The sequence below is a fragment of the Sesamum indicum genome, linkage group LG13 (assembly GCF_026168435.1).
Source record: "Sesamum indicum cultivar Baizhima isolate 11 linkage group LG13, ASM2616843v1, whole genome shotgun sequence".
In the NCBI taxonomy this organism is placed as follows: domain Eukaryota; kingdom Viridiplantae; phylum Streptophyta; class Magnoliopsida; order Lamiales; family Pedaliaceae; genus Sesamum; species Sesamum indicum.
The window spans coordinates 18,704,414-18,719,419 of record NC_142669.1 but is presented as its reverse complement, the minus strand read 5'-3'; the positions used below and the strand labels follow the sequence as shown (position 1 = coordinate 18,719,419).

The following is a 15,006-nucleotide window of genomic DNA, read 5'->3' as shown; positions in this document are numbered from 1 at the left end:
TGAGGGATGCTTCTAGCTACTTTGACTTTTTCATAAATAAATTCAATTTCAAAATAATAATAAATAATTTATTCTAAAAATTACACATCTAAAGTTGATATTAAAGTTTTTAAATAATTTAGCACTAAGAAAAAGTTCACTTTCACATATTTAATAATTATATTTTTTGTTTATATTTTATTTCTTATATAACCCGATAACTTCATATATCATAGAAAAATATAAATTAAATTATTATGATTAATTAATAAAAAATATTCTTTTGGCAGTCATGCAGGTTTATTTATTGCATATGAACGAACAATTATATTACTTAGTTGGAGTATTATTGAGTTAAGACACTAATTTTTATAACATATATTCAATATTTTAAGAATATAAATTATAACTATTTACTAAAAGATTATGTGAAAATACAAATTATAGTAAATTTATTATTTTTTTTTGAGAAAATAATTTATTAATGATGCAAGACAAGTGCAAATATAAAGTAAAAATAATATTTTTTTAATCTAGGGAGTTAAGATAGTTTTTAATCAATTAAGTTTATTTAGATGTACCTTTTCTCCAAATACCGAATTTAGATTTTATTTGGTTTTTACTTTTTCTACAAATACTTCTCATTTTTAATTCTTTTATAACTTTCAACTTTTTCTAAAAAATTCACTTATTTGATAATAGAAGTTTTTAAAAACACTCCCTTACTATATTTTCATACAAAATTACTCCTAATCTTCTTCCATTATAAGTTCTTTCATCTATTAACAATTCAATTTTAAATTTACTTTTGTTTGTTTCTTCAAGGAATGTCATTTTGAATTCTATTGATGTTTAATTAATTCAACAATGTATATTTTTAATATAGATGTTATTTTTCGTATTACACATATGTTGCAAGTATTACATAATATATTAATAATATTTTATTAAGATTATATAGAAAAATTATTGCGTAAATTTAATTTTTTTTGTTTGTTTTGTTTTGTTCTCTTTTGAAGCTTGAAGAAAAATGGATGTAATGGACAGACTTGAAAAATACCATAAAATGGAAGAAAAATGCCTATTTTTTCCCTTTCAAATAAAACTTTCATTAACTTAATAATATTATTAACGAAATGACTAAAAATAGTTAAAAATTAAAAATTTGATAACCAAACTTGCAACTTCAAGTTATTTGAGAACTAAAACGCATAAATAGCTGTGTTTGAAGCCAAAATCGCGATTATACCTCCTATTTCTTAATGACTTATCTCAAAAACCCATATGATGACATGATTTATGGGCCTTTTGCACCCTTTCTTGAAACTATTTACAACTAACAATTTTCAAAGAATTGAAATAAAACAAAAACAAATAAGAGCGAAAAAAAAAAAAAAATTTCTAAGGCCTGTGGTATCCTTTAGAATCACCACATCCCATTATAGATGTGGGCAATTTTCCCACTCTTTCAACCCCTTCTTCAAAAACCACACCCATACCCATATAGAAATGGGACTCTATATGGCAGTGGAAAGCCCAAACACCCGGATTATCAGCCCGGAATCTCAATGCAGTCCACCCATATGGATGAACAGCCACAGTGTTCTTCATAATTGGATCCACCAAATTGTACTTCTTTGGATCATTGAACTTGTCAAACTTGCCCGTTCCATGGCCCACGACCCAGAAATCGTGCCCGTGTAGATGCCATGGGTGCGTCTCGCTGTTATTTGGGTTCATGGTATTTGCGTTCTGCAAAATAATATCGACCGTCGTGTTGAATCGCAATCTATACACGCCGTTGCTAGTGGTGGCGTTCACATTTTTTGCAACGCTAAAGATGTCGTAGTTTGCGTAGTCGTAGCCATCGGGAGGTGGTGTTTGCTCAAAAGCGTGCAACAAATTGTGCTTGTAGGCGATCAAGTAAGGCGTGTGGGGGAGGTTGAAGGAGACGTTGTTGACAGACCAACGAACGTTGCCGTTTACTCGGTTTTGCGTGTTGAGCATGACGATGACACGGTCGGATGTCTGAGGGGGTGGGTGGATGTAGCCATGATGGGCCTTAATGGCTAAACTTTGGGACAATCTTGGCCCAACATCATCCCAACGTGGTCCAACTGGAGGAGGCGTCGGAGGGTTTCTTCTAGGGTGATTAGGGTAGTAATTGAAGATGGCTAGGCCATTAGGGGTTGTACTATTTCGGCTAACAACTTTAGCGCTAGCCCAATAGTTTCTTGAAGGATCTTGATCGGCCTTGATTAGAACAGAGTAAGTCTCTCCAGAGTAAATGAAGAGATTTTTCACCACAAATGGCTCCACATAGTGACCATCAGTTTCAACCACTGTCATGTTATGGCCTTCAATCTCAAAGCTCAGCGCTGATAGAGCGGTCAAGCTTCCAATCCGAAGACGGTACGTCTTGCCTGGTACAACTGTTAATGCATAAGGTACACATTCTGGGCTTGTTGCATTGCATAACCCAGCCTCGATCCCCGGTGTATTACAATTAAATCTCCCTCTCCCATGTATCAAAATCGACTGAAAAATGTAAGAGAAAAGAACCATTAATACCTCAAACGAAGACTTATAAGGATTTTCTTTATCAGTTGTTAATTAACGTTGGATGCAGTATAAATAGGTACTAGTAGTGAAATTTACAAGTACCTGAGGTTCTCCAACCCACACGAAGGGAATTGAGGAGAGGCCGGCAGCTTGTTCATACGTGCTGTTATGGTACCAATCGTTGAGGATTATGCTTCTGTCGTAGTCATATGAGAACGGCTCTGTTTCTCCATCAGGAAGCCCTACACGAATTGACCCGTACAAACCAGCTTCTCTTTGCATACCATAATGTGCATGATACAAATATGTCCCAGGCTGCAAGAATCAAGAAACATGGTTAGTACTTAGTGAACCAAGAAAAGGAGAGAGGGTGGACAGGGTGTTAAGACTTACTCTGTCCACTACAAATCTGTACACAAAAGTTTCACCAGGCAGAATTGGGCACTGAGTCACCCCTTCTGTTCCATCCATCCAAGGTGTTCCAATCTGCAAGAAGCAAACATTGTTTAACACCGTATCTACGTGCACCAAACTATCAATCATCGGATGGAGTAAAGTGAAAATAAAGTACAAGAAAGGCATTCAATGATCAAACCTGTCTAATCCCATGCCAGTGGATAGCAACATTTTCAGTGAGCAAGCTGTTCTTGAGCTCCACGACGATGGTGTCCCCCTGTTGCGCAACGATGCTTGGACCGGGTGTTCTGCCGTTGATAGTAATAACAAGTTTCTTGTAGCAGTCCGGGGACTTGAACTCATACTTCACCTCCCATTTGTACAGCCGGACTCTTGCTTCGACCAGCGGAACAACAATACAACAAACGAGCGCAAGAAGTGTCAAGAATTTTATGGGACTATCAACCATTTCTACAGCTTAAATTAGAACACCTAGAAACTAGTGTACTATATATGATCTATAACATAAGAGAGTTTGTCTTAAGCAAATGAATAAGAACCTCATTTATTTATACAAGGGGTTTCTCCAAGAATGGTACTATGATCTAGAACTAGAACTAGGACTAGGACTTGGACCAAGACATGGTCTTAAAATAGAAAATTCAGATATTATGGTGGTCAACTTTATCGACTTGGAGGCAATTTCTCAACAGTTTCCTCAAGTAAATCTGTTGACCGGAAACCGTGGTCTTCCCTTGAAGCAATATATATATATATATATATATATATTGAATTAATTATATTTAGATTTTTTTAAATATTAAATTATTTTTTAAAAAAAAACTAAAAATCACACTTAAACCCCTTTCGAGAATTCTCTGTTTATTACTATACTTCTTCCTTTAGAATTTGATGAAAAATGTTGATGCTAAGTAAAACTTGTGTAATCATAATAAAATATTAAATAAAAAATAGTCAGTCATAAATTAAAAAAATTAGTTATATTGTCAATAGTATACGGAATATTAAATGAAGCGCAAACTTAGAAGTTTATGCAATTATTTCGTTAGTATTTTTTGTTTAATTTCTGATAAAAATGGTATAATTGTAAAGAATTTTTTTTGGAAAGGAGTGTACGTATAATTTTAAAATATATATATATAATTTATATTTTTAAAGAGAATCTAATTTATGTAACTAATGCTATATACTTATGTCCGAAGTTGCAGAATTTGCTGTGTCAGTCATGTATAAAATAATATACTTTTCTAAAGTTTGATTTGTGGATTGACATAAATTTTTTGGTCGGAAATTGCACAATTTGCTGTGTCAGTGTTGAATAAAATAATTTACTTTTATAAAGTTTGATTTGCGTAGATTGACATAATTTTTTGGTCGGAAATTCTTCGATATTTGTGAGATTTCATAAAATATTGGAAAAGTGAAAGGACGCGTTCTGTTAAAACGCGTTATTTGCTCCAATTGTCATGAAGACAACATCAACAATATATCAACACGATTTTATATTTCCCATGACATTGTATAAAGGGATCGTCACAGGCTGGATTCTTTTTATTTTTACTTTTTTTGGTTAAAACCACAACTTGGAAAGTTGGAGCTTGCATGTGACTTCATATTTGATAACTCAAATTGGACCCCATCTACATAAATAAATCATTAAATCGTACACGAATTCGAGGATTTGTTTATTTAATTGGACTTGGTAATTTACCTGCCAAAATATTAAATAAAATTAAAGATGTCGACGTTACAATTTAAGACGTAACATCGACATATATGGTAAGAATATAGTATATACGAACAGAAACATTATATGATGTATTAATATTTTTCGCTATAGTGTTAGGTGTAACTGTAAATGTCCGTTTATATCAAAGTGGTTTTTTGACCTCTAATTTATCATTATCCGCGATTTACTATTAAAAATGATAGCCCGCTGGTATTCCATCAAGTTTGGTATGAGCACTGGATAACACCCTATTTTGGGACCAATCTGTGATAGTATAATCTAGTCCTATCACTTATGAGTGTGAAAATATACTTTCTTACATGCATTACCGTGTAAAACTATATTAGGATAGTTTGATCAGAAAAAAATCTGTAATTTGTTAGGCTGAAACAAACTTTAAGGATACTATAATTTTTCATATTACATAAGATTCACATGTAATTGCACCAAACATCAAGAGAGTAGTGTAAATATCCCTATTGTTTACTTTAGTGTCAGGTATAATTGGAAAGGGCCGTTTGTATAGACCCACGTTGGATAAGACCTGATAATATATGCAACCTTGAGGTGTGATAATATAATCCAGTCTTATCCCATATTTGATCAAACTGGATATAACACTCAATAAAAAATATTAATCTATCAAATTCTATATTTTATCCAACTGAACTTGTCATTCATTTATTTCAAACACAAAAATAAACAGCTCTAAAATATCAACCTCCCATCATTTTTTTTTTAATTAAATTGGATTGTACTAAACCAATTATACAAAATAATATCACACTTGTAATATAATGAATATTTTTTTGAAAAAAAAATTACACATCAATTATATAATAAGTACAAAGCTATTGTATTAATTTAATTGTACATGCACGCCATCAGGTAAGTATTTGCATTATGTCAACCAAAATAATTTATATAAATATATAGTTGAAAAAAAATTGTATTTGTTTCTGACTTTTTGTTCCCATTTTAATAATTAAGTTCTAAATACTTTTAATTAAATTTGTATGTTTTAATATTAATTTTTCATGTGGAGTTTTAGTTTTATCTGCTTCGGAGAAAAATAGATTTGGTCTTGGATTTGAATGTATTAGTTATACTTGTCCTAATAATTGACTTGGTGTCATTCTGAACAATTCCTGTGCATTTTTTTCTTTGTCTTTTCTTCCTACTTGGAAATATAATTAGAATTATGATAACATTAAATTTCCAGAGACATTCATTCACAAATTCTACATTTTATATAAGTTCCCTTGATTTTGAAATGGTAATTATTGTAATTTTTTTCCTCTGAATAATTTAGAAAATCAACAACTTCAAATTAATAAATTAAGGGATGAAAATTTCTGAAGGAATTAATCCATTTCAATTGTTTAGTAAATCAAAACTTATTATAAGTTGAACGGGATTTGGTATAATTGCAAATACCGCTCGTTGTTTGAAAAATTATCAATACTCTCCTGATATTTGATGAAATTATATAACCATTGATGGAGGTCATGAATTGTCAACTTCGCCCTTGTTGTAAACTTTTTCGTTTTTAAAAAATGATGAAAAATCAAATAAGGAAATGAAAATTTTTGAATATTTGTAAAAAATATTCACTTAGTCCATGAATAAATTCAGAAAAAAATTATAATATACAGTAAATAATCGCATTTTTGTTAATTTACCCAAAAAATGGATGAAAATCTGAATTGGATGACCATCAAAATCAGATGAATATTAATAATTTTTTAAATAATAAAAGAACTATTTATAATTATATCAAATTTCAAGACAACCCATTATAATTTCCTGAATAAATTAAGAGATGAAATAAGGGTGACTATTAATTGTTGATAGATATATAAGATTTCTTCATATTATTACTCGTTATTAATTTGAATGTTTGAATTCAACTACATCCACTGTTTGAGATGTGTGTTACTTTGTCGTAAATGGACATAGTCAACGTTGCATTAATTATCCAAATTGATGCACAGAAACAAAGCCAGTAGATGTGTTGAATGTAAGTACCTTAACAGTAGGTATAGTTTTATTTTAAGGTAAATTGCATTTTGTGATTTTAATTATACCTGTTTTTATATTTTGTTATTGAAAATTTTTTTGTGTCAATTTATCATTTTAATTTTGCAAAATTTGCAGTTTGCCATATCTGACCGTCTTTTTGTTCAATTTTTTTGCCAGAAAAACATCACACGTTAAGCATATGTGAAAAATATCACATCGCTAACCTTTAAATAACATATGTGCAATGCATGTGATGTTTTTTCGACAAAAAACTTGATTGATAAATTGTTATAAACGGTAAAATGCAAAATTTCGTAAAGTTGAGATGGTAAGTTGACAGTAAAAGAAAAGTTTAAATGCTAAAGTGTAAAAACGGTCATAATTAGAATGACAAATTATAATTAACCATTTATTTAATGGTAGGTATCCATTATGTATAGTTATTTAATATTGATGAATAGTATATGATTTTTACTGTTGTTAGTTGTTAGATATTGATATTAGATATTTGAGGAGAAAAAATGGATTACAAATTTTTTTCATGCGAAGAAGATGTAGCCCCCGAGGCATAAAGAGATTGCTCACGAAGACACGAGGAAGCCAAACAAGAGATACGAAGAGGTGGCCCCAAGAAATAAGAAGAGCTGGCCCATGAAAATACGAGGAAGCCACGCAGGCGATATGAAGAGTCGAGCCCAAAGAAATATGAAGAGTTTGCCAACAAAAGTACGAGGAAGCCACACAGAAAATACGAAGATATAAGAAAAACACATAAGAGTTACAAATAGACCACCTAAAATGGTACAGTGGACTTAGAAGGAAGTACGAAGAGAAATGAACATAGGGAATGAACGTGTATAGGCAGAGAACAAACGTGTCCAGAAAAGATGGAATAAATATGACAGATCCACTAAAAAGATTTATACAAGTTCAAATACCAATGTAGATTTCATGAAGATACGCCAGAAGACCCACAGGTAAAAGCCTATAAATAGCCATTCCCCATGGGGATCGAAAAGAAGGACAGAGCAATAAAAAGAATACAATTAGAATAAATTGAGTCCTCCCCGCCTTCCATCCTAGATCGTCATATACCTGCATAATTAATATTGATAACTATAATTGACTTACCAAAAAAAATACATTCATTAGAATTTTATATGTGAATTGATAAATTTTAGTAGATAATTGAAGTAATAAAAATACGAATTGAGTATATAGTACTGATATATTGTCAGTAGTGTATGCAACTGCTACAGTATTTCCATTAGGTAGAAAAATTTTACATATTTTAACTAAGTAGCATTGATATTAAATTTCTTTAATATCAATGATTTCATAAGTTAATAATTATTTTTTAGTAGTACTTATTAATTACATTTCACAAATATTATATATTAAATAATATATAATATATATAATACATATAATAAGAAAGAAGAAAGAAGAAAGAAGAAAAGAAAGAGAGAGAATAAGGAGAGAGAAGAAAGCTGCTACAAGATGTAAGAAGAGAGAGAAAAGAATAAAAACAAATAATAAAACATATAAAAAATAATTTTCACACCTAGTGGTGGTGTGAAGTTACAAAACCAAACTTGTTTTTGTGTTTTGGCCCATCTCTAAAATGGGCCAAAATACAAAAACAAACATAAGCTTTATGTACAAATTATTACATATATTCGATTACAAAATTGGTTTCAAAAGATTAGAGTTGGTATCATAAGTAATATTTTCAAAATTTGAATCCATAGTTTCTTTTAGCGATTATATTTTTCGTTTGATTAGCTTCCTGATAGCAAAAAATTCAGTTGCAGACTTTACAAGCTAGTGGAGTTCTTACAAAACTCCTACAGTAACGGAATGAATCTCGTGTAATGCCTCTGTTAATTGTTAATGATATAAAATATAATTTTAAAATAAGTCTTAATAATGAAATTTAATATGACTGTGTGTGGGTAACTAGGGTTTTTTTTTTCTTTTTAATTTTGATGGGGTTGAATTGGTCGATAAAAGTTAAAATAAATTAAATCGACACTCCTTAAAGTTAGATCTAATTATATAAACACTCCTTGTTCTTTACAAAATTACAAATACACCCATTAATATTGTAATTTTATTTATATCGACACCCTTTCAGAGGTAAAAATTTACACATACGTCCTAGCATAAGTTACATTGACACCCCTTGTAGTACTTGTAAGTTTTTAATCTTAAGATAAATTGCATTGATGCCCCTCAAAAAATGTAGTTATAATTTTATAAAACATAAAAAATATTCATATATTAATTAGATTTGATGTAAGGGGATATTGATGTAAACGACGGAAGTTGTCAATTACTTTCTGCGTTAGATTTCCAAATTGTTTGATAAAATAGTGAAATGTGTACTTGCAATCATATTCCTTTTCCTATCTTTATGGTTGGTTAAATAAGATCAATTTCATTTCATTTGAAGTCCTCTACCACGGTAACATCGTGCCCATTTACTCATCATATATTACAAGATAAAATGCATTATTATTAATTGGGATTTCAAGGTGTCATTTGAATTAATTTGCAATCTAATTTACTAACCTTGTAAAAATAGTAAAAGTGTAAAACTCATTTATTGAATCATGCTTCATCACATCATCATAATCTTATGTGATTAAAGAGTTTTTATATAATCATAAGAAATTAATTCAAAGGCATAATTGTTGATTATCTAGCAACTATATATACTCAACTGCACAAACAATTATACGTAGAAAAGTAACATTTCACAATTTGAAATAATATATATATATATATATATATATATCTTATGTTCTTTTTCACAAATATGGGCATTAATATTATTGAGAAAATCCTTTTCATTATATTTCTCTTGTCATTTAATCTTGTTGAATCAAAAAGACCTTTATCCTCCTCTTTTTTTCATTTCTTGAAAACATACGAGGTTCATGTAGTCCACAACCTTCCTAAACGTAGCGATTCGTTGTTCATTCATTGTGCTTCCAAAGGTCATGAACTTATCAAAGGTATTGTTTCTGCACATAGCGATTACAATTGGAGTTTTCGAATGATATTTGACTTCAATACGATCTTCTCCTGTGATTTTCGGTGGGGTGCAAAGAATAAAAGTTTTGAGGTTTTTAATTCCAAAATTGCTGATCGGTGCGAGGGGGGTGAAACAAAGATCAATGGTAATATTTGTGCATGGTCCGTACAGGAAGATGGCTTCTATTTCGCCAACCAAATTCAGCTGCGTGGATCAATGAAAATGTATGATTGGACATAAATGTCCAAATATTGCACTATGAAGAATAATATTAAATTTGCATTGTATTATGTTACACACATATATATATAAACGTGTGAATTCCTAAATGTTAATTTAGTTTCTTCTTGTAAAAATATCCATAGCTTTAGTTAAGTACTACTCTAACTTAACAACAAATGAAGGTAAGCTTGCGAAGAACAAAATTTATCAGGAACAAAATAATTGAATCAAATGAAATATTCAATTTCTAAATCCTCTAAATTATTTGTAATCGACAAATTATAAATGCCCAATTGAAATTAATGTATGTCTATCCATTATAGGGATATTTGTTAAATAATTTTTAATTTCATAGGGCATTTGTAATTTTTCAAACAACGAGGCGGTGTTTATAATTATGGCAAATCTCAGGGATATTACAAAAAAATAAGGAATTTGTACCGGATTTAGGAACAATTTTTTGACTTTTGGAACAGTTAGTTACTAAAGGAATTAATTTGAACCAGTATTTAGAATGGTTCAACTTCCGTCATTATAGACAACGCTCCTAATATTTAGGAACAGATAAGAGAGGATCAATCCTGAAGTGTAACGGTGTATTGTACCATGTTGTATGTGACTATTCCTAATAGTGTATTTCAATATAAAAATATGATTTGTTTGATTGGAACACATTTGATAAATTTTGGAACGGTTGCATAAAAAAAATTAGTATAACTTTGGAACGGCTTCTGGAATACGATTGGCTGAAATTTGGAATGATTGTTATTTACGCTGGTCATATATTTAAAAACGGTCATTGAAATTGAATATTGCTCATGGTTTGGAATAACATTAGGCACGATGTATGATTTATTTGGAACACACTGTTTTAACTGTTTTAGGATTTTTTGTTTGGAACATATTGTTGAATATGCATTAATTTGAATTGAAATATGTCTATGAATGGTTTATCTTTTTTAGGAATACTTTTTTAGAACTGTTTTAGTAACGGTGTTGGGAACGATTTCTTTTTTGAAGTTTGTAACATTTTTTTAGCACTTCCTAAGACCGTTCCTAAATTTTTTTAAATATATAGTACTAAATAATAATTTAATATTTATAATTAATTATTAAGTTTAATTATATGTGTGAATCAATTAAGTAATAAATAATAAAATGTAATAAACATTATGAAATATAAATAATTACGGAAAAATATTATATTAATATAAAAATTATCCAATTATAAAATTTTAAAAAAAATAAAACATAATCTAAACCCTCCTCATCAGCAACATCCATATCGTCATCGTCCAGGGCAAAAGGGTCTATCGGAGGCTATGCCGGGTGCTAGTGGAGACGGTCCCCCAATTGAGGAGCTGACTTGCATGGACTTTATCATAGCCATCATGACGACCATCATCATCTCTAATCGGACCATGCGATCCTCCATGTTTGGGTCTGGGGCGAAGTGGTGGCGGTGGCGATGATGACGTGTAGGTCTAGTTGTAAATTGCCTCCCTTTTTTTCAGCTGGCGATAAATTAAATTTATGTAGAATTCTTATAGGGACAACCAAATTATACAAACAGTTCCTATATTTTCAATTTCTCTCATTTTTCTATAGAAGTGTGTAATAGTTTCTGGAATGGTTATTATATATATTTGTGTTCCTAGTTGATATTTAACATCATTCACATACACTATGGCACGATTGTGTAGGGACAATTTTTCTAATAAGCCGTTTGTAGTTGCAACAGTTGTGGAATAGTTTTTGCTATATATAACCGATTCTAATTTATGTAATTTTTAAAAAACTATAATTTGTATAAAATGAATGAACTTACAAATATTTTATTACAGAAACAGTAAACTTCCAATCATAATTATTGTCTTCTTTAGTTTCGTAATCTTCATCAAAGCTATCTTCGTCATATTCGTCATCGCGTTCAATATTTGTCGAGCGGGATGTACCTGTTCCATGTTGATTTGCCATAAAAAGATCAATGACTAATTGCATACCATTTGGATCATGCAGGTAATAATTATGATTATCCAACAACTTGTGGGGTAGGTATGATTTCCTTTAGCTGAAAAGCAACTTTGGTCCATCTAGAGCCATCAATAATTCTTAGAGCTTTGATTTTGCATACAGTCATCCAATCAACTTTGTCTCTCTTCATGCTAGGGTACTATGTTTAGGATACTTGTACTGCTTGCTGTGGTAGAATAATGGTTCATCTTTTTGATATATCTTTTTTAAATTTACATCAACGAGGTGATAACGAAGATGTATCTTCATACCTCCAACGGGATCGACCCAACAACATTTTGAACAAAACGGTATGCATGTTCGAAATAAGTGGGTAATCAAACTGAATTATCTCTTCGAGTATACCACAAAAGTCACTGCCCGTGTCTGTATATGATGAGTTTTTAACACATACCCGACAATTCATAATTGACTTGTCTACACTGTGACGTTCAATGTGGAAATTGTAACCATTCACAAAGTCTTTGGCCATCACATTCGGCCTCCTCTCTTCCACCTCAAGCTCCAGCGAGTTACATATGATCTTCAAGTCTTTCTATGCATTCAAATTGTCCTTTATTTTTTCCTTTATGTCCATCATGGTATTGAATATATTCTTAAACATATTCTTCTCAATGTACATGACATCAAGGTTGTGTCGTATCAGATGCGTCCCCTAATACTCGAGTTCTCGAAAGATGCTTTTTTGTCCATTTATGCTCGCTACTGTAGCCAGGTGGTAGTGTCAACGGTACTTCAACTACATGAATGAACTCTACAACCTAATTGCAAATCTCTTCTCCCGGTCAATTTTGAACGTGCAACCTTCCTTTGTACTTCGTTCTTAGTGAATGTTTTCTTGTTTTACGGTACGAATAGTCCTAGGAAAGGAACTGGCTGTGGCAGTAAAAGTGGCACACTTCCTACCATCTGCAAATGGAATGCACGTGTGTCATCCATGCAAATTGGACACCCCATAACACAGCGGTACTCCATCCAAACGTCATCTCATTAGCGGGTAGGTCATTCAAGACCCACATCAACGCAACGCGCATCGTGAATGTCTTTTTCTTTGCATGATCATGCGACAGTACACCCGTATGCTACAAATGCTACAACTCTTCGATCAACGATTTTAGGTAAACATTGATCAAACATTTTGGATTAGAAGGGCCATGGATCACCATCGTCAGGAACATATACTCAGAACTCATGCACTTTTTTGGTGGGAGATTGTATGGTGTAACTATAATGGGCCAACATGAATACATACTACCGTACTACTCGTGCGATGCGAACCTATCCGTGCACGAACTTGGTCTAACACATGAAAATGTCTTGTTCTATTCTGATCTAAGGCTCGGACATGGAGTTGACTCTATTATTCAATAAGCAACGATTGCTTACCCACGGACCCGTAAACCTTCTAGACAAGTGCCTAAAAGAGAGCAAGCGTAGGCTATGGCTCGAAAGCTATTACGGTGCTCTGCTGCAAAATCAGAATATGTCAGGTCAAAATACCTCCATGCCTCTACATCAGACAGATGACACATGGATCCCTCCTTCATCTGGTGGTTGGCATGCCACGTCATGCGCTCAACAGTCGCTTCTGAAGTATACAACCTCTGCAAACGAGGGGTTGTGCCATTTTAAAAACACATAACATAAAAAGGAGGATCGAAACGTCAACGATCTATTTCGTTCTTCTACAATGCCACATACTGTTCCAATATGGAACGGTGTTTGGAACGGTCGTTCAATCTGCCCCAAATTCCACATTTTTCTTTTTGTAATGGGAGTTTATAGTCAGTTACCTTAAAAATAAATAAAAGTTGTATAATCTTATATATATAGTAGTAAGAAATAATCACTAAAGTATAAATTTATCAATAATTCAACTTTCATAATAATATTTTGCTTTGTAAACTTATTCCTCAAGCTTTATGGTAAAATTTTAATTTATAACAATGAAATTACATAACAACAAAATATATTGTAATCGAGGCCTTCTATCATCTTTATATCGATCTGTCACATTTACTCTCATCATATTTACAAGGTAAAATGCATTATTATTAGGATTTTAAGATGTCATTTAATTAATTTAAAATCTACTGTACAAACCTTTTAAGTAAAACTCATTAATAAATCATGCTTCTTATGAAATCAATTTTACATCAAATGTCAATTATCTTATGTGATTGAAAAGTTTATATATAATAATAAGAATATCTCAAACGCATGGTTATTCTAGTAACTATTCAAGTGCACAAATTCTTACAGGAAAAAATGTAGACAACCCTTTTGTAATATTGTAAATGAGCAAATTACTATCCTATAAAAAAAATAGCAATTTACCTCTTCATGTTTTTAAAAATGCAGTAATTTACCTCCTTATAAGAGGTAAATCACATTAAACTCAATTGTTATATAAAGGTCACATTACATTATTTGAATTATATCCAAATGTTATTTCATAAATATGGGCATTATTACTAACAAATCCCTTTTCATTTTATTTTTCTTGTCATTTAATCTTGTTGAATCAGAAAAAGCTTTATCCTCTTCTTCTCTCAATGTTATGAGAGAATTTGAGGTTCATGTCGTCAATAATCTTCCTGAACAAAGCCAATCATTGTTCGTTCACTGTGCTTCCAAAGATCATGAACTCATCAATAGTACCCTATCTGTGCATAGTGATTATAAATGGCGTTTTCGTATGAAATTTGGTTTTACTACGATCTTCTTCTGCCATTTTTGGTGGGGTTTGAAAGACAAAAGTTTTGAAGTTTTCAATGCCAAGATTTCTTATTTGTGCGATGCAGATGGGGAAACGAAAGATTACAGTATTTGTGCATGGTCGGTGCAGGAAGACGGCTTCTATTTTGCCAACCAAATTCAGCCGCGTGGCTTGAGAAAGATGTACGATTGGAAATAAATGTTTTGTATTCTTCAGTGTTGCACTATGCAGAATGATTTTTAATATTTATACTACATATAAAAATATGAATTTCTAAATATT

The 15,006-nt window shown here is 31.4% G+C and overlaps 1 protein-coding gene across 1 annotated transcript; it reads right to left on the bottom strand.

Annotated features, from left to right (window-relative positions):
• Window positions 1–1,203: 1,203 nt before the first annotated feature.
• Window positions 1,204–3,544, bottom strand: LOC105176483 (Cupredoxin superfamily protein). The gene is made up of 4 exons (XM_011099298.3): window positions 3,137–3,544; window positions 2,935–3,027; window positions 2,644–2,856; window positions 1,204–2,517 (listed from the first exon to the last, which is right to left on the bottom strand). The coding sequence occupies exons 1-4, from the start codon at window positions 3,404–3,406 to the stop codon at window positions 1,381–1,383; spliced, it is 1,713 nt and encodes a 570-aa protein (XP_011097600.1). The 5' UTR covers window positions 3,407–3,544; the 3' UTR covers window positions 1,204–1,380.
• Window positions 3,545–15,006: the final 11,462 nt, after the last annotated feature.

Bases quoted from the DNA above. Each gene is read 5' to 3' on its own strand.
- LOC105176483 (XM_011099298.3), bottom strand. From the start codon at position 3,406: ATGGTTGATAGTCCCATAAAATTCTTGACACTTCTTGCGCTCGTTTGT. The intron at 2,857-2,934 runs GTAAGTCTTAAC...TGATTCTTGCAG, and splicing joins ACAGATTTGTAGTGGACAGA to CCTGGGACATATTTGTATCA. The intron at 2,518-2,643 runs GTACTTGTAAAT...TACATTTTTCAG, and splicing joins TGTGGGTTGGAGAACCTCAG to TCGATTTTGATACATGGGAG.